Consider the following 27,110-nt stretch of genomic DNA (forward strand, 5'->3'; position numbering starts at 1 on the left):
AAACTGGGATTGGAACTCAGATGTCCTGACTCTGTCCAGTGCTGTTTCTATCACATCTTTCTGCATTCTTGGTAGAAAGAATTCCCCATAGGTCCTTTACGGTGAGTGACCTTTTAGTTATTTCATAGAATTTACAGAAAAAATACCCAGATTTGGGGAAGTGAGAGAGACAAGGCTCCAGATATTCAGCCAATGCTGACCAGACATTGGGATAGTGCCAAGTGGTACTGAATGGGGTCTGAGTTGGTGGCCTGAGTCTCTAGCACAGCCTTCCATGTCTTGGTGGTTAGCAGCTAGAATTTTATCTTCAAGTACCTGTTAGGCAGTTGCCCAGGACTTCAGCAAATATCCCAATCCTTATGCATTAAGTGAAGGTCTACTTAACACTCAAGTCAAGGATGCTCAGCGTGTGGAATGAGTCATTAATTAAAATGATGTATGTGATAGAATGCACACCCACACCATGGTTGCCATCACTTACCAATCACAGGAGCCTTAACATCAATGCTACCTCTGAATCTTGAAGGGACACCCCACATAGACTCCATTTGTCAGATCTAAATTTTCACTACTGAAATCTATTTGCTTTCTTAACCCTAGAAGACCATATTTTTAGCTGTAGCTCAGATCAGAGGCAGGCATTGGTTTTAGTCTCCCACCGTGCTATAGGGATTTTCTGATAAGCATCATCTTTAGCATTGACTTATTTGACTGGTAATGTTTTAGGTTGGGAGCAAGATCATCAGTGCAGTCAGGAGTGTAACTTCATGTAGTGGTGGTTCTGGGTCTCAAAAAGAGGCAGAAGTTTAGAAAGGTATTTATGTCTTAAGCATCAAATTGTAGAAAAACAAAAGAAAAGTAAGTAAGCAAAGTCAAATAAGAAGGGGAAAATGAGATACATTATTCATCGCTGCAAACAGAAATTTCTGGAAAATGGTGGAAACAAAAGGAGATTTTCTGCTATTCCTACTGATGCTTGTTGGACTTATGTTTGGAGTAAAGGACATTGTTCAGTGTTGCATTGGTAATTCAGATGTCTTTTATTATCTGACTAATCACTAGTGTTCTGTGAGTTTTCTATAATTCATTCCACATCTTTCTCTTACACTTGGTTATATATCTGACTTGTGTGGCTTCATATAAACCTTTTACATAGCATAACTATATAATTAATATGTCCATATTTTACATAAATGTGATTTATCTGTATTCAGAAGTGTATGAGGTAAACCATAAAAAGATCTTAAATTGTGCAACACCTTTCTCTCCCCCGAAATTATGTTCAAATTTAATTTGATTTCATAACTGCCTATGTAAATTGTAAACTGTGTTTATGCTTTTGTTAACTGCTATTATCTTCTTTAGCTGACAGATATAAAACCCACTTTATTGGGATCAGTCTTGAGTTATGCAAGTTGGAATTAGAGTGAGCCTGTCAGAATACCCTCTGGCATGAAGTGGAGCCCCCTGAACATCAGAGTGTATTAGACAGAGTTTCAGAATGTGAGTAAGTAAAGACAGGGGAAATATCTCAAGTCTGAAAAAACCATTAGCTCTATAACAACTCCTGAGCCCAGTGGAACTCAGACAATTATGAACACAGGCTCCATAGCAATGAGCAATCTTGTACCTTCCCTAACTACCTGAAAAAACTAAAATATCACGGAAGGGAAGAAACTATGCTTTATTGTTAATCAAACCAATAACCAAGTTTGTGTCTGTAGTTCTGGGACTCCGCACCCACTTAAAATACACTTGACAGCTGATGCAGGATAATTGTGGGCAATTACCAACAATAAAGACTCAATTATTATAGAAAAAATTAATCTGTATTTTCCATTGTGCCAAATCTATCAAATAATTCTACTGGTTATTATCTTGATAATGACAACACAAGAAATCAGTATAGTCTTGTCAAACTGTGCAGAATGTGGAAATAGAGATTATGGGTGGAAAAGAGATAGATATGATGTACATCAGTTAATCCTTCGTCTGATCAAGAATTTTATGGTTGACTCCAGTTTATATTGTCTTTATTTTATTCAGATGAAAGCTAAATGTGGTCTCCCTCTCACACTTAGCTGTTTACTTCACAGCATTTGGATATTGCTTTGGTTTTCACTTTCCTTCTCTACCCTTATGGTTTGGGATTCCCTTTGCCATTATTTCTTTTTTCATTTCTTCATTTTTTAAGGCAAGTACTTCCCTTTAGCCAAACAATGTACAAGAAATTATTGTCTAAGAGCCTTCCCCCCCGCCTCTTTTTTGAACTTTTTTGAACTGCCTTTGTGTTTAGAATCCTGGTTTCTGGCCTAGAGACCTGTGCCTCAACAGTGTCTTCTAAATCATACAGGGAAATAGAAAAATTTTAATTAGAAAGCCAAAATGGTTATTAGAGAGGTCTCTGAATTTTAATCACTCCCTACGATTTTCATCAAATATGAATAAAACTTCTTTTTTCCCCTAGGAAGGTATATACTACGGAAATATTGGTAAAAGGCACAGATACATGATTTTGAGACTGTGTTGGACTGTTGGATTTGGGTGGGCTAACTTTGTGGGTGCTAGGATCTGAAATGAGAGAGGGTTTCATAATGTGTTCTAGCTGGTAATTTTATTCAAAGGCATTTTATGGATGTAAGATTAAAATTTTGTATACTAAATTTACCGTAAATAATTTTTAGCCCTTTCAGTTATTCTAAGAAAAGCGAAACCAGTAGTTATTTATTTGTTGTCCTCCATAATTTGCATCCTGTTACGAACTAAATGTGTATGTTCCTTGAAAATTCCTATGTTGAAACTCTAACACCCAATGTGATTGTATTTAGAGATAGAGCCTATAAGAAGGTAATCAAGGTTAAAGAAGGTCATAAGGGTGTGGTGCTGATTCTGTAAGATTAGTGTTTCTAAAAACAGACACCAAAGAGCTTCTCTCTCTCTCTCTCTTTCTCTCTCTACCTTGTGTGAACAGAGCTAGAGGCAGCCATTTGCAAGCCAGGAAGAGAGCTCTCACCAGGAACCCAGTCATCTGGCACCCTGAACTTGGACTTCCCAGGCTCTAGAACCATGGGAAGCACAGTTCTGTTGCTTAAATCACTCAGTCTATAGTATTTTGTTAGAGCAGCCCAAGCCAAACAAGACAAACCCATTGTCAAGAATCTAACAGTGCTCTTTCACAGGATAGAGAACCCAAGAGACCAAGGCCTGCCACTCTCTGGATTAGGGTAGGGTTTGGAACTCTAAATGGTTCCAGGCTACAAAACTGGTTGTGAGACTTTGGGCCTCTCTAAATGTAATTTTCCATATTTGAAAATAGTTCCGATAATAGTAATTCAAACTTACTGAGGCTGTGAAGATTAAAGAAGATAAACAGTGTTTGAATGAAAAAATCGGTAAATGAAAACAATTATTAGTATTATATCTATAAATATTCAGAAAACATGAGCAAACCACTTAATATAGGTGAGGCCTCACATTAATACTGTTGAAATGTAGCAGTAAATACAAATGATAGCTAGATGACTTTTGAAAATGAGTTTTAGATCTTTTCTAAAATAAAATCGCTTTTGATTCCAGAATACAGATTGGCACTTATCTACATACAGACAATTAAGGTGACATGCTGAATTTTACCTGAGCCCTGTGCTCCTAGAATACAGTCAAGATTGAGAAATCCCATCACCCTTTTGTGTTCTGGAAAATGGCTTCCTGCAAAGAAACATGCAATGTAAATAATGAGTCATGGCACCCCCTGATTTACCTATGACAAGGGTACACACTGACCCTCTGCATTCCCACTCTTTATCTCTTTAGCGATTAGCTGAATCATTTTGTTTCTGCCATCATTATAACCAAGTATTTCCTTTTTTTTTTTTTTTTAAGATTTTAATTTATTATTTGACAGAGAGACAGGGAGAGAGGGAACACCAGCAGGGGGAGTGGGAGAGGGAGAGGCAGGCTTCCGGCTGAGCAGGAAGTCTGATGTGGGGCTCCATCCCAGGACACGGTTATCATGACCCAAGCCAAAGGCAGACACCTAATGACTGAGTCACCCAGGCACCCCAATAACCAAGTACTTCTTGACCAAACTGGTTAATCTCCTCCCCTCAGGCCTATGAATTTTGACCCATCCTCAGCTTGAACCAGGACACAGCCCTGCTTAATTAGGCCCCTCTAGAAAGTAAGCTATCCATTAGGGCTAAACATTCTTCTCCCTCATAGCACCTCCTGCACACCAAGTACTTCCTAGCCTCTGTCACCCCGTCTTTCTAAAAGAAAAATGAAAAACCTCTTTCCCTAATCTCTGGAACACTTGTTGATCCATAGTCAGAGAATCTTTCCCTACTGAATTAGTCTAATTCACTACCTTTAATAATCTCTTAGAATAGTTTCTCCGTACCTAAGTCCCGATTTATTTTTAATTTAACAAAGGAAATCTGAATGAAATAAAAATTTGTCAAAATCGTCTGGGAGTCTTAGATTAATTGGCTCTTCAGACTCTTCTCACCTCATTCTTAGAGACTGCCACTATTTTGGTTTCTGCTACTATAATTGCAAATTGATGGGTAAAATAAAGTAATACATGATCAAGCTGGGGAGTTTTAGCTTCCAATTAGGAAGCTCTCCATCAGAGTTTTTACTATCTAACCCGATTCTAAGTATGTTAATAAAGTTTCCTGTTATTCAAAGTCTTTTGCAGAGCTGGAAACTAAGCTATTTTACCAAATCAGTTTCAGGGCGATTTTATAAGATACATAAGATACATGAAACAATTTAAACTTCCTTTACTCTAAAGAGTAGTAGATGTGATTAAATAGTCCCGTGATATTCTGATGAAAGGTTTGCATATTAAAATGGTTGGGATGCTCTCTAGAGCAGTATTTTCTACTTAGACGTAAGTTGAACTTGGATTTGTCATGACCTGGAGATAACTGTGCCTTAGAATCATGCAGGTTTATGCCCCATTTTCAGTTTGCTGTTCTGTAGTGGCTGAATGACTTAAGGACTTAACTGTGTCACATGAAAATTGAAATAACAACACTTCTCTCTCATGGTTGGTGGGAGCATTGAATGTGGACAAAGTGCTTAGCACAGTACCGGGGACAGGTTTAATAAAGAAATACTGTTATTATTAATAAGTACCTTTATTCAGTTTTCTTCTGCCCCTTTGCTCAATGGAACAAGGTTTCTCCCTGTCTTTGGATGAAAAGTTAGGCAGTCCTAGGACTTTTCTGGTCAATATAAAGAATTTCAAAGTACTTTGTCAGTTTAAGTTATAAAACACGTCACCGGTTTGGAAACTAGAATGTCTAGATCCAGGTAATATTGATTTTAAAGTAAGCAATGTAGGGGTCAAGGGGAGGCTGCTGAAAAATGTGCCACTTTGGCAAATTGATTATTTTGAATTAAAAGTTATTTAAGAAAGTAACCAGTGAAAAAAGAACACTCTGACCCATCCTTTGTCTCCAGAAAGCAAGAAATAAATCGCTGATGTGACAGGTATACACCCTGTACCAGGAAGGAAGGAGACATTCTAATCATCAGATATGGTGATTGAGAGCTGAGAAGGCTGCATAAACAAAACTTGTTACTTTACTAATTCACTGCCCTGGTTTAATTTCTGTTTAGAATTCCTTACCAACTGAAACTCCCAAATATGTTTTCTTGGTCTGGTCAACCCCTCACAGATTTATTGTTTTGTTGTCTAAAATGTATATAAACAAGATGCCATCGCATTTCTTTAGAGCTCAGCTTTATTATGGGCCCTCCACATGCACCTAATTAAACTTTTTTTCTCCTGTTGATCTGTCTCACGTCAATTTAATTTATATACCTGCTAGAAGTATGCTGAAGGGTAGAGTAAAATTATTCCTCCCCAACACCAACATATGGGATGTGGATGGGGAGTCGGAGTTTTTCTCTGTTTCTCCATCTCATTCGGGCAGGTGTTTATTGCCAACTCTTCCTCTTATGGAGGGTTTTGTGGGTTCTTGGGAGAACAACCCCCTTCTATTGTGGAGGAACTCTAATCTCCAGCTCCGCTGACCATAGCAAATAGATTTCATTTCTGCTGGTCACTTACTTCTGTGGTAATGCCTTTAGAACCCAGAAGTCCACTGCCAGCTTTTCTCTGTTGATGTTATTTCTCCCCTGGGAGAGTCTTCTTGGACAAGATTTGACAATGACTGACCTTCCATCCCATGCTGTGTCTTACTCCCTCATGACCCTTATGAGAACTACCAAAAACATTTACTCATCCCGAGGCCTCAGTAGACTTGGAATACAACATGATTCCAAAGCAGGTTTCTTTCAATTTATCTGCCCTAAATTATTCATCCCTCCCTTTTTTGATTTTTCAGATAAAAGTTAGACATTGGTCTCCTGTGTTCTTTCAAACTTAGGTGACCTTTTCAAAGTCTCTGTGGTTCTCTTAAAGAAGTTACTGCCTCTAGAAGCAAATGGAGAAGCACTTCCAGCCCTTCCCTTTGGGGAGGAATAGGCAAAGTGGGACTCAGAGAATACAAGATGGTCCACAATTCTTAGCCTCAATGTTGTGAACTGCTTCAGAGACATTTAACTGGTTCTTGACTACCTAAAGTTTGAAAGTTCTATCAGGTAAGCTTTTTTACAATACTCTCAGATCTCTGGCATCTGATATCTGATAGATTTGAATCCATTTTAATCTCATTTTCCATTATTATGGGTTTATTAAAGCTATTCAACTCAGTATATATAAAGCCTGCTTCATAGTTAATACATTGGTTATTGGCACAATTAACATTAGCTCGGCAGCAGAAAGGTTTTTTTTTTTAATGTTTTATTTATTTATTTGACAGAGGGAGAGATCACAAGTAGGTAGAGAGGCAGGCAGAGAGAGAGATGGGGAAGCAGGCTCCCCGCTGAGCAGAGAGCCCGATGCTGGGCTTGATCCCAAGACTCTGGGATCATGACCTGAGCTGAAGGCAGAGGCTTTAACCCACTGAGCCACCCAGGCGCCCCAGCAGAAAGGGTTTTGTCAGACGATCCAAGGAACTCCTAAAAGGCCCAGAAGAGAAAGTAAGTAAATAAAAAAGAAAGCATAAGGGTGAGTTTTAATGCTCAGCATAAATTTCAGACCAACATCAGCAACATGTGTATCAGTGAAGTGGGTGGTACCAGCTTTATAGCGGACATTTTAGCTTCCTTCTCAATTTATATCCTCACTGGTAGAATAAAAATAGTAGCAACTATCATAATACGATTTACTAGCAGGCATTGTGCTAACACTTTTATATTCATTATCTCATTTAATCCTTATGCCATTTACAATGCCAGAAGAATTTAATAATCTGTCCAAGAACACATAATTAACAAACAGAGGTTCTGAATTGATACTAGATCTATCTGGATCTTTAACCTAAGCTCTCCAACACTGGACTGTTGATGTCATTCAAGACCCTTTCTTTGGTTTTGTGGAAAACTTGTCCAGAGTCTGATGTTTCGTTCATGCCTGGACACACTCGATCTGTGAGAAGGCAAACATGTCCTGAGAGTTTATTCAATATTTTTTCTTTAGTTTGGCTGTTAAAGTATCAAGTCTTTTACTAGCTTAGAGAACAAGATTCTCTAAATTTTCCACATGGTCCACTAGGGACACCATCAAAATCAAAATCTATAATTTGGTCGTGGGTTCAAAAGGTGTATTTTGTGAATATAAATAAAAGAAAATAATTTTCTACTTCTCTAAGGAGAACCAGACAACCTACCATTAACTACAGTGTTAGAGATTATGCAGTCCATGGGTTTTAAATGCCCAAACTCAATAGCTCTAAATTTGTGAAAAGAAAGCAAATAGCCAAGCAGTATACTTAAGAGTTGAAGAGAAAATGACTGATTTTTACAATGTCTTGCACGATGTTAATAGAGATTCTATGAAAGAGCTCTAAAAACAACCAAGTATGTGAAACACTAGATTGAACAGACTTCCATCCTATTACTTTCTCAGTCTTTAAGACTTGACTCTCTGAGAAGGAGCATAGTTTACAGAGGACTCACATTTCTTTGATCACGGAAGGCTTTGTCCTCTCCATCCATCCACGCCTCAGAAGGGCCAAATAATACAGAGTGGGCTGTTAGAGCTCCAGGGACACTTCTGTGAGAAATGGTGATCTAGATGGTCACAGGTGGTCACTTTTCTAGAAAATCAGTGTGAAGTGTGATTATTAAAGAAATAAGAGTCAGAATTCTACAGGATTTTTCATCTAAAGAAGAAAAGTCAAAACAGTTTTCTGGTGAGAAGGAAAGTGTCCAAGTCAGATGTTTCACCAGTAGGAACACTGCATAATGAGCTTTCACATTCAACCTAACCATCTGATGTGTGTACCCTGAGACGGATGGCAAGACTTTGGCTTCTCTTTGAAATTTTAAGTGATAAATGCTTATTTTTGGCACCAAAAGTCACGGTCTTTTTTAGATACTGATTTCCCAGCTGAAATAACTCATCATAATGAGATGCACAGACTGTACACTACAGATAAACTTCCTTCTGCCATCTGTAAGTGGAGCATAAACAGTAGGAGGGTACTGTGGCTACAATACGCAGCTTCTTTTAGTAAAAACCAGAGAACAGATGTTAGCAAGGAGAATGTTACAGTGCTTTCTCATTTATTTATTATTTTACATCCCAAAGTGTTAAAGGAGTGATATCAATCTCATTTTGCATTAGAGGAATCATAGATAAGCTCTTCTGGTAGAAGGAAGCTACCTCTTTTGCTGTGGAAAATAGTGCCATTAAGATCCCTTTCATAGAAGCTGGATTTCCAGACCCTCCTTCTACATGGCTAAGCCCATCGAGGGCTCCTGTTGACAGCTCAGAGACTGAACAGTGTTATGCCATGACCCTTATAAGCTAGTTCTCAAGTAAGTCACTTGGCCATTCCTGATCTTTGTGGATGACCCCACAATTTTAGCAAACACTGCAACCATCAACTTTCAAATCTGTTTTTAATTCTTCATGGACATGGTTGTTGAGATTTCTAACACCATGAATTCTTTCCCACTGAACCTAAAGGATTCCAACCCAGGGAATTACCTCTTTAAGAAGTTTTGTTTTAATAATAAAATGCAACAAGGGACGCCTGGGTGGCGCAGTTGGTTAGGCAGCTGCCTTCGGCTCAGGTCATGATCCCAGCGTCCTGGGATCGAGTCCCACATCGGGCTCCTTGCTTGGTGGGGAGCCTGCTTCTCCCTCTGCTTCTGCCTGCCATTCTGTCTGCCTGTGCTCGCTCGCTCTCCTCTCTCTCTGACAAATAAATAAAATCTTTAAAAAAAAAAAAAACAGATGCAACAAGATATAAATATTAGTAATCTCAGATATTGTGTAAATCTGTGTGTGGTATTCTTTGAGCTTTCTGAAAATTTTAATGACATTAAAAGTCTTTATTTTTACTACATACATTTTAAGTTAAAAAGTTCACACTTTTAAAGTTAGAAATTACCTTTGCTTGCTGTGTCATGATGAAATCTTAAGACAAGCTAGTGGGGAAGAGGTACTTAAAATCCAGCCATGTGAATGGCCCAAGAGCAGCGGCTGAATGGCAGAGCCTGGGTTCCCCTTCAGGCTCTATGTTTCAAAGGTCAGCACATCTTCTACTCTACCACAGCACCTCCTGCAAAGGTTATGCTTTTAGGTATTTAGTTCTGGACCTGCTTGAACGGGATGACTTTTGGGAGTTAAGAGGATAAGGGATTGCTGTGAATTCTTAATGTCTCTGCTGACTACTTACTTCTTCAATGTGTGATGAACTTGAATAACTAACTGTTCTTTCTTTTTAATATCCTTCGTAGCAGTAGTAAGAGTACTACATGACTTTATTGAATGTTCGACTCTACACCAGCACCACTTGACATGCATTTCATAGTTGTAAGCATAAAGACAAGAGAAGGAGAGAGAGAGTTTCCTCAATTACAGGTTGATGAAAATGAGTGCTATAGGCTTTGAGAGATTAAAGAACTCTCTCAAGATCATTTAGTTATCTAGCTTGCAAGTGATGGTGCCAGGAATTAATCCAGGAATCTCTGACTCTGAAAACCTAGGGTTAGTTACCACAAACTCAGGAAAGGCAAATGCCCTGTGTTCGTGCTGCCACTGTCCATTCCTCTGTCCATGGCAGACGTTGTTAATTGATCGTGGCACTCTCTGTTGGCCTACGTCAATGTACCTCCCCTTCCGGACAGCCATGACAGTGGGATTGGAGTTGGCATGTGAAATGAGTTCCACTCTTTCCTTAAGTGTACTGACTTCACAGATCACACTCTTAAGTGTTAGCACATACTTTGAGGGGAAAAAAATAGCTTATATTTTATCATTGATTATTATCACCCTGTCATTGTTAATATCATATAATGTTATTTATATACATATTTTAGTTGTTGACAAGTAGGAAATAAAGTGAATGATTATTAATTTGGTACTGCAATCATGCAGCATGAGAGTGATGATCACATACTTTGTTTGATATGGAGTATGCATTTTAATTATTTAGGCAAGTGGAGTCGTTGTGAGTAGTTCCAAAGTATAAATAACATTTTAGGTACCATGTGTCTAACCATCTGCAGTATTCCAGTATAATGTGTGTCCCAATGAACTTAACTATACAGTAGGGAATTGTACAGTCAATTAGTTGCATTCTTTGTGTCCTCTGATTTCAGCAAGCTGGCAGAGAAAGAAATAGTTTTGTAAGGAAAAGAATAAAGAAAAATATATACTTTTAATGGATGGGATCATAAATGCTATGATGGTATGCCCATAGTCCCAAAGAAAGTACAGGGGCCCTGAAATCCTTAAAGAAGATTAAGATCTCCAGTGTTTCATTAGTTTCTGAAAATTGCCACTTAAACTATAAAGATAGAGAACTACCCACTCAAGGGAAGCCCAGAAGTGGGCTACCATTAGGAGTTCGTCCTCTACCACTTGTTTCAGTTATAATGATTCTCAGACAATTTTCTGAGAAAGGCTGCAGGCAGTGATCACTTTTGACATCATGATTTCAACCGGAGTACAGCAGTCCCCCTGGGTCTCGCTTTTCCAGGTTTCAGTTATGGGCAGTCAACTAAGGTCCAGAAGATGATGATCTTCCTTTTGAGGTTATCATCAAAAGGTCAATAGTAGCCTAACGTTACATCACAACGCCTACGTTCAAACACCTCACTTCATCAGGTAGGTGTTTTATCATCTCGCATCATCACAGGAAGAAGAAAAGTGAGTACAGTATAATAAAGTATTGTGAGAAAGAGGGAGAGACCATATTTACCTAACTTTTATTACAATATACTGTTATAATTCTTTTGTATTATTAGTTATTATTGTCAACCTCTTACTGTTCTAATTTACAAATTAAACTTTCTCCTAAGTATGCATAGGAAAAGACATAGTATATACAGGGTTCAGTACTATTTGCAGTTTTAGGCACCCCCTTGGCAGTGTGGGGAATATATCCCCTGTGGATGGTTGGGAGGGTGCTGTACTGGGGAAGTGGCAGGATCTATTAGAGAAGCTTTACTTCTAGCAGTGGAGTAGAAAGATGTGGGACTTCTGGGGGGATACAGACTCAATAGTTCCTACTAAAAAAATGTTTTCCTGTCATTTGTGGTACAGATGGTGGTTAAGATGTTAAGCTTTTTATAAATATCCATAACATAAATTATGAGGGATTTATATTTTTTATAACCAGTTATGGAAGGCTCCATTTTAACCGTCGTAGTCATTATCTTACTTGCTTTCACACATGACAATCATTATATCTTACAAGTATTTATCTCTGCTTTACAGTGTCCATCAACCATTTGGTAAGAGACTATTTTGTACATTATTTTAGTTATAATTTTCTCATTCATTCCTTCCCACAAACCTGAAAGTTAGCTATTATTACAGAGGAGAAAATGGAATTTTAAGAGGCTTGCTAGGTCAGACAACTAAAAAGTTGGGGAGCCAGGCTTTGAAATCTGGAATATTGGATGCAAGTCTACATAAAAAGTCAGAGGATACCTATGTTTTGGCTCTCATCACTACAAATGAGCAATGTGACTTTGGCCATGTCTCTTCTACTCCTTCTATAAAATAATGTTATTAAACTAGATACCCTTTTTTTTTTCTGAAAAGGGATTTTAATTTGAACATTGACAAATATAAAAGCACAAACATCAAAATGTGTTATGGAAATTATATATATATATTTTAATGTAGAGAGATATATAGATATATGAATATAAATAGAAGATAGGGAACTTTGCTGTTCCATACACTTTACCATACATTTTACCATACATTATAACTAGAGCAGTGCCTTTGAGAAACTAATTTTCTTACAGTCCAGTTTCCTCTTGTATTAGATGTGAGATTTACTAGATAACCAAGCCAAGACTGGTGAATAAACTGGGCTTCAAAGAATTTCCCACACCTCCTTTTAAATGCCAAACTGCATACAAGCAGCTTTGAGAATCAGATTAAAGTTATTATGCATTTTCCCCAGAAAATATGTATGTGCACATAGATGGATTTATATATATATTTATACATATGTAAATATATATATATATATATGCCAGAGTATTGACTCCCTGATTATGAACTCCAGCGGTTTTTGTTCATTGTCACTATAAAATGCTATCTTCATAACAGATGTTATTTCAAAAATATCATTTTTAAAATTTGCATTACATTGATATTTTTCCCATTACAGTTTAATATAAATTGTAGGAAATGCAGTATTCTTAATTATATTCTAATACCTAATTTTATTTCTAGACTATATTTTGAGGGCTTTCTCTATGTTTTGATATATATCACCAAATAGCTTTTTAATTTTTTTTTTTAACCAATCTGTGCTACCAGTAGGAGTTATAAACAGTTTACTTTTCCTTGCCAACCGTAAGGTTTAGGCTCGTTTTTTATTTTTGCCAATTCTATGAGGACTAATCGTGCTTTGTTTCTTTAAATTTTAATTCTTCTATTATATTATTGCCCTGGGCTTACGCGTGTCACATTTGAACTTGCCACAGCTACAACCTAGGTTGTACATTTTTCTAACATCACGGAAAAACCAGAGAATGAAGAATATTACCTCTCCTATAAGTTAGTTTCAGAAAGTGTTACGGAACCTGGACTGGATCCTCGCAGAAGAACCAAGTGGCACTCAGAGACCTTGGAGGACTAAAGGTTTATTTAAGGCCCGTGGGCTCAGAGGAGAGTAGTCTCCTAAGGTCTGAAACCCGAGCACAAAGCGGGTATTTTATACACTTTTACTTCAGTATCTGGGCCACTCTAGCGCCCCCAGCAGGCGGGGCAGGAGAGAAAACCCGGAATGGCTCTGAGGCTGGGACTGGGGTTCCCTGGCTGAGTTGGTCGGCCACCTTAGAACACAGATTTTCCTTATCAGAAGAAGTACTAATATAGGTGCTTTCTCTCTAGAGAGCAAAGTTCTAGCTGGTCCATTTTGCACAGTAGTTTGCACATTTTTTTTATCTTACCATGGACAATAGGTACCCCCACGAACACAAAAACATCCTAAATACTTGTGAAACAGGAAGTTTGGAGAATCCAATCCATGGGAAGTAGGCTCATTTAGAAGAGGTTTGCACTTCCACAGCTGTTGGGGGTATAAAGAAATAGCAGCAGATGGAGGGTGTTGGAACTGATTAAGGGTATTATTGAAGGATTTAAGGAAGTTCTGTGTTGCTTATCCCAGTACAGAGGGACTTTTCTGCTCATATTGAGAGAGAACCAGGACCAAATGTGAGATTGCTCTGCCACAAAACCAAAATAGATGCTGAAGCAATTTTCCAAGCATTTTGTAACTTCTCAGAGTCCATCAAGATGAGCTGTTTCATTTGCTTAACTTAAAAAAAAACAAACAAAAACAACTAATAAAACAGGGAGTTGAGCAATTTTTCCTGGACCAGCATTTCTTGGGGTAAAAAATTAAACATCTGTCAGATATTACAAAACATTGAAAATAGATACTACTGTGTTGTTGATTTTAATCCATAAATCATGAAGGGGATATGTTATTACTTTCCATTCTGAAAGTCAGTGTCCTACTTCTATGAAAAGAATACCCAGAAAGCTGATGGAACATTTCATTCTTTTTGAATTTTTCTTAGATTCAACTGATTGTTTTTCAAATTTATGCATTGTTGTAGGTCAGTGGTTCTCCAGGTGCCAACTCCAATGCAGCAGGGGAAACAACAGACCTAGGAACTACTTAAAAATGCAAAGTCTTGGGCCCTATCCCAAATCTACAGAACCATGGACTCTGGGGATGGAATCTAGCACTTACGCTTTAACAAGCCCCGCAGGGGATGCTGATGCTTGCTGAAGTTTGGGACTATTAATTTGAGAGCTGCCAATTATGTAAAGGTATTTAACTTTTATGTACTATAGTTCAAGTTGACTTTGATATTAATGCTTCATATGGTTATATGTCAACTCAGATTTCACCTAATGACCTTTCTGGACAAAATAGTTTATTTTAAAGGATACCTTATTCTTTATTGCAGAATTATCAACATGAATATAACTATACCTTCTCCATTAACAGGTAGTTTTGTAAAAGTATTTAATCAGTACATCATAATGTGTAATTAGCATTTTTCACAGAGCTGAGTTATTTAAATATTTTTATCTTTACAGTGGTCCTACGATATGGGTACTATCATTAATATTTAGCTGTATATATATTCATCAGAAATTATTTTATCACTCACCATACCTGGGTTACTCATATATTAAAGAAAAGAATTGTGAAGAATCAATTTGTTTAGAAATAGACAATAATATAAATCATTTACAGATCATTTTTATCTGTTTCTACCAGAAAGAAAAAGGTTAAACTAAGAAACTATTTTTTTCATGTCCTGAGTATTATAATTTATCATATTTTGTTACGATTTGAAAAATACTGATCCCTTCAAAATTAGGAAAGACCTGTATAATGCACAAAACTTGAATAATGAAGGCCAGTAATAATTATAATGAAAACACAATTTAGAAGTGAAGGATTAAGTGTAAAATCCCTAAGCAATACACACATAATACACAAGATTTTAAATCTTGAAAATTGCGAAGATAAAAAAAACGCTTTGGCAATAGGGTGCGGTCTGTACACACAGTTTATATTACTTTGAAACACTTCCATCTAGTGGTTGAATCTTTTAATTACAGATTTGATTAGAGCAGTACAATTATATAAGACGTTTCCAGGGTTTAATTTCATGGAAAATCATGTTGTTATTTTGTAAGTACATTTTAAAACATAGTTAACTTTCATACTCTACATAGCAATTTACTGTTTCATAATATAAACATTTTCCCCATAGAATTACAAACACACATTATAAGCATTTTAATCATCATAATTACTCTAATATATATTGTACTGGAGTTAGCTTCTTGATATGTCACTTATTGAAGTTTATCCAAAAGGAAATTTGTAGTGATTCTTATAACTGGAATTACTAAGTTAATTACTGAGTTACATAAATGTTTTACAAAACATTAAGGACTTCCTTTCCTAAAAGCAGAAGATAGGAGGGCTTAGTATCAGCTTTGAAAAAAAAAAATTTTTTTTTTCTCCTATTGTCAGATCTTCTGTATACAGTTTTGTGTTTTTGCTGACGTAATTGTGGGTTTTTTTTAAGGTTTTATTTATTTATTTGACAGAGATCACAAGTAGGCAGAGAGGCAGGCAGAGAGAGGAAGGGAAGCAGGCTCCCTGCTGAGCAGAAAGCTGGATGCAGGGCTTAATCCTAGGACCCTGGGATCATGACCTGAGCTGAAGGCAGAGGCTTTAACCCATTGAGCTACCCAGGCACCCCAGTTGTAGTTTGTTTGTTTGTTTTTTAGGTATAACTGACATATACCATTCTATTAATTTCAGGTATACAGTGTAATGATTTGATATTTCTATATATTTCAAATTGATCAGCACAGTAAGTCTAGTATATTCTAAATATTTGACTATTTTCAAAATGTATAACTCAGCTCACTATGTTTTGATAAGCAGATTAGTTTTCTTGTACTTTAATTGTTGCATTGTTCCCCATTTGGTGCTATAGCTCATTTATCCAACACACATTTATTTGGAATGTATTACATGCTGGGGCCGATTCTATAGTAATGACTGATATAAAGGAATAATATAAACAGCATCTGACTGCTTTATAGCTGACAATCACAAATATCTTCCCTGAAAAAATGACATTTAATCAGAACAGAACCAGTTTATACGAGATTCCAGAGAACATTCCAGAAAGAACAGCAATTGCAAATGTCTTTAGGCAGGAGTCAGTTTTAGTGAGCTCTAGAAACAGAGATGGTCAGAATGGCCAAAGCGTACCTTTGGGAGGAACACTGCATGGGATACAGTCAGTAAGGTAGCAGGGTCTCACTCATAGATGGTCATGTGTTTAGGAATTAGAGATTTTAACTAAATTTATTGAGAAACTATTGGTATAATCTGATTTATATGTTATCCAGTTCCCTGTTGTTTTACTTTTCTTTAAAGATTTTATTTATTTGTCAGAGAGAGTCTGCGAGTGCACAAGCAGGGGGACCGTCAGGCAGATGGAGAAGCAGGCTCCCCACTGAGCAGGGAGCCAGATGTGGGACTCGATCTCAGGATCCTGGGATCATGACCTGAGCTGAAGGCAGACGCTTAACTGAGTGAACCAGCGAGGTGTCACGTCCCCCACCCCCATGGTTACTTTATAGATTGGAGAGGAGAGCAAAAACAGGAGAAATATAAATAAATTTAAATATATATATTTTGGAGTTAGGACTGACAGGTGATATAGAACAAAGAGGGAAGGGACACCTGGATGCCTCAGTCAGTTGGGTGTCCTTGGGCTCAGGCCATGATCCCAGGGTTCTGGGATTGAGTTCTACATTGGGGTCCCTGCTCAGCAGGGAGGGAGTCTGCTTCCCCCTCTGCCTACTGCTCCCCATTTGTGTTCTCTAACCAAAAAAAAAAAGAAAAAAAAAAGAAAAGAAAGAAAGATAAAAATAACAATTGGGGGAAAAGTGTATCCAAGAATGATTCTAAGTGCTTTGGCTTAAGTAATCTAGTGGATAGTGTGTCCTTTGTTAAGATGGATAACACTGGATAAAAGTTTGTTTAGGGGTACAAATGGAGACTTCTTTCAGTATCTGGACTGCATTTTTCTTAAATGCATTCATTATTTGGAATATCTTTTTGTAACTCTCATTCTTTTATTCAACAAATATTTAATAAATGTTCATCAAATGCCAGACACTATGCTAGATGGCTGGTATTTCCAGTAAAAATGAAGATGCATCCCCTGTCCCTATAGAATTTTTAGACTGATGGGAGAAATAAAGACAGTAATCAAATACCCATACAAAAAAAAAAAAAAGCAAAATTGCAACAGTGTTTAGCACAAAAAATAAGAGGTACATAATATTATGATGCACTAAAATAGAGTGAGTTCACCTAGCTATGGAAGTCTTAGGAGATTTCCCTAAAGAAACATGAAACTTGAGAGCAAATCAGGGATTCTGTGAAGAAGAAACTGAAGGGGCTCATGACAGGAAGGAATGTCCCAAATATTTGGACCTGATAAAAGATTAAGAGTCAGCCTGGAATCCTTATCAGCTGTGTCTACAGCAATCAGTATATGGGCTACTAATTTATTAGGGAGTGCTGTCCTAATAAGTTGGGATTAGGCATGAGGAAAGAAGAGAGTGAGGCAGACAAAGAGGAAGAAACAGCAGAAGGTGCAGTATTGGGTTGGCCACTGTTAAATGCAAATATTTGTTTTAATCTATGGGACCATCCAGGATACGGGAGAGGAGAGGGGCCATAAGAGAGGGCTGGAATTTATCCACCAGCTCCCTTCTCTCATTGGATAAATATTTGCTCCAGAGGGTGTTAACTACATATTTCCATACTGAGCATGAATAGGCACAAGGCAGGGTCTCCTGGCCCCTCATGACACAGTGCTCAGGAAATAGACCCTCAGCAAGAGGTCGATCATGAGCACTACTGTTATTTCCCATTGGAGTTCATCTGTTGTAGTCTACGGAGTGGAGCTGTTCCACCACCAGTGGCTGGAACCAGGTGGACTAGGCCTAGAGAATCTGAAGTCTTTGATATGACCATTATGACAGCACTGGAGAGAGGGAGGGGAGAATGGTAAATGATGGGACTGGGAGCTTAGTAGAGGTCTGACCATGCAGAACATTGAGGACTAATTGAAGATTTCTGACATTACCTTAAGAGGAAAGGAAAGTCATTGGCAAGACACTGGGGGGTGGTTTTCATAGGGAAACAGTATGAACAGATATGCACTTCAGATATCACCCTGCCTGTATACTGGTCAGAAGTTTGGAGAGGGAGCCAATGGACACAGAAAGACTAGTTAGCATGAAAGTGGTCCAGCCAAATGATGACAGTACAGAGCAGTGGATACATTCAGGGGATACACAGGCAACAGTATCAACAGAATTTAATTATGGATTGAGCACGGGGAAAGGGAGAAAGTTTGGTAAGGAGGATACATTTATAGCTTGAGTACTTGGATGGATACTATTGCTGAAAATCACAACTGTAGGTACATTTGAGGGACAGGGTGGGGCATTGAACGGATTTGGAAAGGGGAAGTTATTCATTCACTTCTGAAACACTGAGTTTGAAATATCCTTCAAACATCAGGAAAGGAGATGTCAAGTAGGAAGTCATAAATAAAAAGCATCAGATATTTGGAGAATTCTGGGATAAAAATACCTTGAGGTCATATGTCTGCACATGACAATCAAGCCTGATGTGTAAGACACATTTGAGGAACAGTAGAGTAGGACAGGAACCTAAGATTTAGTCTGTAGAGAACTCCAGAGTCTAACAAGTTCAGATGCCATATCTTCCTCTTAACAGAATCATAAGGTGGCAAATTTTCAATTTATTTCAATTACTACTTTTTAGTTTATACATATTCAGTTGTTTTATACATATATTGTTTTCCCCTAGTGTATGTTTTGATCATGTATCTTAAAACCAAGAAGTTTCTAAACATAATCACTAAGTCAACATTAAACTCAGACTTATCTTTCTTTAGCATTTCTAAGATAATGTGGAGGAGTGAGAGAATTAAAAAATATATACTAATATATATATTCTATATATATTAGTATGTATATACATACTAATATAGATTCTGAGTCTTAAAGCCAGACAGCACTGGGCTTAATTTCTAATTCTAGCCCATGCTGGTTACACTTACCACATTATTTAACCATGTTGTGCCTTAATTCTACAAACAGAAGATTGTTTCAGAGGTTAAATGTGATAGTGTATGTAAAGTGCTTAATACACATAAAACACTTTTCAAAAATCACAATGTTCAATAGATTGTCTGGGTGTCCCAATTACTCGCTAGCCTTATTTGAAACTATATTGGACATTTTCTTAAAAATTGACATTTCTGCATTGTTCTAAAAACAATCAAACGAATACACATTCATCTTAATTTTACATTTAACATTAAGCACTGAATTTATTGGTAAATTACATTTTGTAGATTTTGCTATTAAATGGTCTATTTCTAAGTATAGTCATTCAAATCAAAATACTTTTATTTATGTCATTTATACTTTAATTTATGCTTCATTTATAGATATTCCAGGATCAGAGGCAACTGGAGGTAAGGCTGATTTATAAATTCTGATTCTTCTTGTCTGGATAGCAAAGAATACAAACATTTTTGGAGTACACGAAGTTGAACTTTTATTTGGAAAGTTGAATTTCTTGTATAATGAAAATATTTTTAAACCATACATATTCATAAGCATAATACAAACACCACCTACAATACAAACACATTTTAATAAAGTTCTACCAAGAGTATTAATCTAAGCCAAAAAAAAAAGTAATCAGGTAAACCAGTTCTACATACCTTTTATCTCTTTTGATGATGTAATCAAACAGTTTAAGACACAAAACAAAGTAAGCTTTGGCTCAACCCTACTTATTTCACTATGGGAACACTAGCATATATACTACCACAGATTACAAACCCAGTCCCTTTATAATCAATTTAAAATTGCTACAAGAATCATATCTTAATGGCATGTAAACATATTTAGTGCTTCAATTGGCAATTATGTTTTAAATGCTTAGAAAAACACACCAACATTTCTCATTATTGTTCTCTCTTTATCTCATCTCTTCCATGAATATAAAATAGGAAAAAAAATACTATTTGAGACTTCCAGCATAATTTCATTGTGCTTTACACTTTTATAAACATGGGTACATCTAAAATATCAGATGCCTTTATACCAATAGAATAATTCACCAAATTCACATCTTCTTACAAATACACATGCAAAATCAGTGAAAAACACTTTTGTATAGCAAAGACCCTGCTTAATTGTTTTCTGATTAGTAATTTTGATGGCATGTGCAAATCATACTGCTCGCTGAACAGTAGATTTTATTTCCTGTAGATTTGTTTTTCTATAAAAATATATTTATGTGCTCACAGGAAAAAAGTAGAGTTGGTGTATGTATGTGGGGTGACTTTTTTGATACATTGTTAGATTAAAGGTTTGTTTATGAAGTTAAAAGGAATCTTAGCTTTTATCGTTTTCAAATTTTTTCTTCATAAAAAAGAACACCCTGTGACAAAGATAAGGTAACTCAGATAATCATTAGCACTTTGTCGTTGAGACAGTATGAAGCAAAGGGGTCAAGCAACGTGCCTAAGGTTTATGTACAAAATCAGTGCTGGAACCAGGAAGAGAACTTGGATTTTCCCAACCCATGGACAATTCTCTAGGAACTCCCTCCCCCCCACCAACAATCCTTGAGATTATATACAATCTATTACATTAAAATAATATTGACAGTTAACAGAGAAAGTTAGTTACAAACAAATTCCTTCTGCACTGAGGATTCCCAGTAGAAGCCGAGTGGTATTTAGAAAAGGTAGGAAGAATAATACCAAAAGGCAGTCACAATGCAATGTCATTGATCATATCTGTAAGTTTCGGTCATTGAGAAAATATGAGCAGAAATATTCCTGTTGCTCAGACTGCTAAAGGGAAACACTGAAGTCTAGGAAAATGAAATAATTCAGTAGTTGTGTTAACTTCTAACTTAAAGATTGTGAAATTTATAATAAATCTATACCCTAATGCTTTTCGGAGATTATTTCCAACATGAATTATTCTCATAAAATCTTTTTGGCTGAGGACAAAGAAGAGGAACTAGAGAAACAGCAGAACTAAACTCAAAAGTCCCAACCCTGGTCTCATCAAGTAGCCGAGTACCAGAAATTCCTCCCAGACAAGTCAAAACATGATGATTCTTCCTTCAGAAGAGTGCTTTAGAAATCAGATGGGGATGAGGTTCAGGGTGCACTGCAGGATGTGTGGGTCCTCATACACAGGGTGAGGACCAAGATACCTTCCCCTTTGGAAACTCTGACTTCTGGGAGTTTGGTCAAGTCCTGAACCCAGGACACATTGTTTTAAATCAGACATTCTTTTGCTGCCTATGTATTTTGGAGGACACACAGGTTTAAAATGACAATTAGATACTCCACATAGATTAATGCATTGACCATTATAAAAACATCCCTAATTTTGGTCCACAAGAAACACAGTGGGCTGCATAAATCAAAGTCAGGATTTAACAATATATGGCCACAGCTACAGTTCAAAAATAAAGTAAAATCTCTGAGTCACTTTCAATTAAGAATTTCATGGTAGGGTTGAAAATGTTTCCATTAAGTGAGAAGTTGAACATTGAATTTTATTGGCATGCATACACAGTCCTTCATACTATTTTTTAAACCATCTTCATGTACAATTTTAGAAGGACTAGTAGCTCACATACCAGGAAATGAATTCCCTGAATTTATACTGACTTTGACAGAAGAACAAAGTGATCCCACCCTGAAGATGTTTAAAATGTGAAAGGCAAACATATGTATGTAAATTTCTATTGTAAACATTTTTTGGAGGGGGGGAGGGGTAAGAATATACTGAACAATAAAAACTTATTTTGAAAAATAGGAGAACATTTCCCTCAATATTTATATGATATTTTTATTTTGAGACTGTCGGAGAAAGCAATATAAGAACAAAATCTTTATACAAAGTCTTCAGTTTTGGAACCTCATGTTATTGGTTGTAGCTCTGGAATCATGAAAAACGTTTTCTCACTATATACTCTAGCTGTACAGACATGCCTGTTAATGTTCTTTCTCTCACTTCAAAATAAAACACATCTATATTTTAAATTGTGTAAATATTAACATAATATGTACAGTGCATTCATGAAATATATGCGAGCTTGCCATTATATAAACATAGAAGAAAAGGTAAAAGCAGTCAATTTAGAAACGGAAATATTAAATAGAAATAACCGTTAGACTCCAGCATCACGGATACCTTGGCCTGTTCTTTTCATAAGATAACCTTCTGACCACCACCTCCTTTGCAGCTGAATTTAGTCCAAGGAAACAAACAAACAAACAAAAAGATGGTTCTAGACGTCAGAACTGATAGACATAAAAAAAAAAAAACTCATGTTAAAAAAAAAAAAACACTAAATAAAAAAATTTTTAAATTTAAAAAATTTTTCAAAAAAAAAAAAACTCATGTTGAAACTGACAAATTTAGAACCCTATTTAAACATGACCATCTCTGGGCAAACAGTTAGGCCTTCAATAAATATGAGTTGATTGTTCACCTAAGACTCCTGCTACTACAAATTTAAATAATAGATTTAGACTGTATATAGTCAATGAACTGCTTTAATAAGACATTCATATTCCTCTTTACATTTTAAAATAACCAGTCTGCTTACCATCTTTTTACCTGCAGTGAAGCAAAGTCACTAAGACAGTTCTCAGAGACTGAATACAAATTGGTACACAGAGAAAAACCCACAAGGTAGCAACAACTAGGCAAACACTGTGAACAGTAAAACCAGGCAAAAATGGAGTACACTGAGTGGATACTTTGGGTTCAGTTGAGGTGAATCTAAATACAGGATTTGTTTTGTGTTCTGCATTTTCAGCACCTGAAAAACAAAACAAAACAAACAATATAGGCCTGTAGTGCTTGGTATTTTATTTTTTCAAGGCAGTGCTATTTTTCTCAACATAACTGCAAGATGTTCGGATTCTGGATGAAATCTTTTGCCGATGTGTTTCTATTCCTACATGAAAGTTCTTGCTCCCTTGAACAGATAAATATGGAAGATTGGTGTGAACCACAGATGTTTACATGGGATACATTTACACTCGGAGTGGAAATGTTGCTGTAGAACTTCCATTGCTTTCAACAGATCCTTTCTCCTTAGACCCAGCATAAGCGCCAATAAATGATCCATCTTCATTGAACAGACCGTGGTCGCCTTCTCCATACTGGACTAAGCTGTCAGCGCTTTCTGTGGCCTGCATATCCCTGGTAAGGGATCGAAGGCTTCCTTTGAGAGGTTTTTCATCACTGTCACTACAAAACAAAGAATCGTTCAACAAAATCTGAGACAGTCACATAAAGCAAGATGCATGCATAAGTGCTAATAGGTCTTAAAATTTTCAAGATATTCACATCAGCATTGTAGACACATAAACCCTAAATGACCCCTGCACAAATAAGTGTTTAAAAAGTCATAACCATCAGTTTGTTTTGTGAAATTAAGAGTCTCTTATGGTTTGTCTCCCTCCTGATCCCATCTTGTTTCATTTTTTCCTTCCCTACCCCCCAAACCCCCGACGTTGCCTCTCAAATTCCTCATATCAGGGAGATCATATGATAATTGTCTTTCTCTGAGGGTTGCTGGGGGAAGAGGGTTAGGGAGAGGGTGGTTGGGTTATGGACATGGGGGAGGGTATGTGCTATGGTGAGTGCTGTGAAGTGTGTAAACCTGGTGATTCACAGGCCTGTACCACTGGGGCTAATAATACATTCTATGTTAATAAAAAAATAAAAAATTTAAAAAAAAGAAGAAACAATTCATTTTCATCTCAGAGATTCACTAAATTCTTAGTGAATCTAAGAAGCAATTCTTAGAATATGTTTGTATCATTAAAAATTAGACAATTTTCCTATTCTTACTGTTGATATTGTATAATGTTACAAATGATACTAAAATAGTCATTATCTTTTATATTTTAATTACCCAAGACAGGAAACAATTTTTTTTTTTTTAGAAATATCATTTGAAATCGTTCTGAAAGGTGTCAAAACAAATATAGGAGTCTTCTAATAAACTCTGAAAAAGTAAAAAAAAAAGTCATAACCAATTTGCATTATACTGAGTAAATGAGAAATTGCTTTCTATTATTCACAATACTTCTGCTTCCCTCTAAAATTGGGAGTTTTGAGACATACAGAGATACTCAGTCTGCTGACATACAAAAGGGATAATGTTATTCCCTTTGAATTCATTAATTTTTGGAATTCCCAGCCATCAAGGCATGATCTTTTTTCTTTACTTTGATCCTGCACATACCCCTTAATCCTTCCCTAAATTTCTCTCTCTCTCTCTCTTTTTTAAAAGATTTTATTTATTTATTTGACAGACAGAGATCACGAGTAGGCGGAGAGGCAGGCAGAGAGAGAGGGGGAAGCATGCTCCCCACTGAGCAGGGAGCCCAATGTGGGGCTCGATCCCAGGACCCTGAGATCATGACCTGAGCTGAAGGCAGAGGCTTAACCCACTGAGCCACCCAGGTGCCCCCAAATTTCTCTTTGATTAGGTTAATCATTCAAATTTTGTTTCTGGTAACTGAAGAACTTTCTTTAATACAGTTTATAAACTCAAGTTTGTTGAATTTTTTAAAAGATGGCTGGCATTTTTAGAACCTAAATACTACAAGGATCCTAAATTTATGGTTTGAGTTTTATTCTTCAGCAAAAATAACTCCTGAGTTAGTAAAATGTCTATCAAATGGTATGGTCTTCTAAATTTCTGGATCAAGATTTTGTTTTGTTTTGTTTTTCCCCAATGTGTATTTTTATTGAAGCACAATTAGCACACAGTGTTATATGAGTTTCAGGTATACAATATGATGATTCAACAATTCTGTATAGTACTCAGTGCTCAATAAGTCTGCTCTGGATCCCTTTTATCTATTTCACCCATCCCCCCCCACCACCCCTCCAGCAACCCCCTGTTTGTTTTCTGTATTTAAGGGTCTGGTTTTTTTGTTTTCAAGATTTGTTTTTAGGTACTAACTACTAACTACTATTACTATGTAAGCTGCGTACACACTATAAATCTGTACAGCAAATTAAATGATTTCATAAAATTTTAAAAAGGATGAATTTGGCTATATATATAATTAGAATGTGATTAGCACTGTATTATTTTTGGTAATCGGTGTTTTTCAGCAAATAGGTCCATCTCTCAGCTTCCTGGGAGCAGGGCAAGGTGGCAATTCTCTGCCTTTCTTGACTTATACATTGTCATGTGACTTGCTTTGGCCCAAGTAAAGTGAGCAAAGATGGCAAGTGTCACTTTTAGAGCCCGTGCTCAATTTGCTGTTATAGTTCTCCTGCTGTTGTGATCCTGGATGCTCATCCCCTATCCAGGGCTCCAAAGTGATCAAAATGAACAGTGTCATCTGTGTTTGACACATAACTTTAGAAAGAAAAAGATTTGGGGGCACCTGGGTGGCTCAGTGGGTTAAAGCCTCTGCCTTTGGCTCAGGTCGTGATCCCAGGGTACTGGGATCGAGCCCCACGTCAGGCTCTCTGCTCAGCGGAGAGCCTGCTTCCCCCTCTATCTCTCTCTGCCTGCCTCTCTGCCTGCTTGTGATCTCTGTCTGTCAAATAAATAAATTTAAAAAAAAAAAAAAAGATTTGGGAGTTGTTTTTGACAGTGGCATAACCCGGGCTATCCTGGCTCATAGAGTAATTGGCTCCTGAAGGGGGGATGCTTACAGTTACAGAAACACAAAACAAAAACAAAAATATGGCATTAGGTTAGGGACCAGGCAACAAATAGTGAAGAAACTATTACCAGAAGCTGGAAGGATGACAATTCACGTCATGAGCGAGAACAGCATCCAGTAAAACTGTCTCTTGGGACAACTTGAAGATTAGAAAATTTTCTGGATGAGCATGGTAGATTAGATAATTTTCTGATGAGCATGTAGTTTTGGGAAGAGATGATGGAAAACATTAAGAGATTAAAGGGATTTAATTAAATTATTAATAAATAATTATATTAATGGGATGCCAGGCAAAATAACGCAGGGGATGATTTTGTCTTTTTTAAAGAGCTAGCAGGGTATGGGGGAATGGGTTTTTGAACAAGGCATTATTATAGTTTTCGTGCCTTTAAAACTGAATTCTTAATATCTGTCTTTCAAATATATTTTGAAGTTTCCATAGGCCCCTAATGATTCTTGCCTCATGAAATTTGAACCACAATTTGCAAATTTGTAAAGTCCCAAGTTTCTCGGTGTTTCAGTCTCTCTGTCTCCTTCCCTTCCCCTTTCCTTCTCTCCCTCCTTCTCTCCCCTTTTTCCTTCTTCCTTCTCCCTCTAATGATCCTTATTCTGGAAAGAACTTCAAGTGATTAATCAAGAAATATAAAAATATAAAGAGAGCTTTGATTAAGTGGAAAAAAGAAGAATTAGTATAGAGCAAAGTGGAGCCTATAATGAGGCTTAGTTGTACATCAGTTAACCCAGAACAGCTCATCATTATGCTCCATGTCATTGATTACAGTAATGGATCCAGGGATGGACCAGTTGGAATCAATCAGGGTCTCTATTCCCAGATGAATTCCTGCCTCCTGTGTGCTAAAGGCTGTATAAGCCCAGGAGTTGCAAGCTCTCTTGGCGGCAATATACAGAGGACTTGATGGAAAACAAGGACATCTGAAACAGGAAGGGCTAAGAAACAGAGATGGTAGTGGAAGGGGGAAGATGGTGAGCAACAGGAGACTGAGAAGTTGAATCCATCCTCAAGAGCTACCTCCTTCCTCCAGATACCCTGCGGTTCTTCCCAGGTACGACACTCCTCTCTACCTTGAAGTTTGGTCATGCTCTACCCACTAGCTAACAGTAACACAATCCATTTTGTTCTTTACAGC

General features: G+C 37.0%; 1 protein-coding gene and 1 long non-coding RNA gene across 17 annotated transcripts in view; one reads left to right on the plus strand and one right to left on the minus strand.

The window, feature by feature from the left end:
• The first annotated feature begins 14,183 nt into the window (after nt 1-14,183).
• Nucleotides 14,184-27,110, plus strand: part of LOC125109590 (uncharacterized) — a 45,621-nt gene continuing 32,694 nt past the window's right edge. Inside the window, exons 1-2 of the long non-coding RNA XR_007130294.1 lie at nt 14,184-14,395; nt 19,666-19,692. This is a non-coding gene — a long non-coding RNA (uncharacterized LOC125109590). The remainder of the gene's footprint in view (nt 14,396-19,665; nt 19,693-27,110) is intronic.
• The window catches only part of CHL1 (cell adhesion molecule L1 like), a 211,491-nt gene continuing 207,036 nt past the window's right edge, over nt 22,656-27,110 (minus strand). For all 16 annotated transcript variants that reach the window (XM_047746586.1, XM_047746615.1, XM_047746560.1 and 13 more), the window contains one exon: nt 22,656-23,515. In XM_047746586.1, coding sequence (XP_047602542.1) covers nt 23,299-23,515 — 217 coding nt within the window. In that variant the 3' untranslated portion in view covers nt 22,656-23,298. The remainder of the gene's footprint in view (nt 23,516-27,110) is intronic.

Source organism: Lutra lutra, chromosome 1 (assembly GCF_902655055.1).
Source record: "Lutra lutra chromosome 1, mLutLut1.2, whole genome shotgun sequence".
NCBI lineage: Eukaryota > Metazoa > Chordata > Mammalia > Carnivora > Mustelidae > Lutra > Lutra lutra.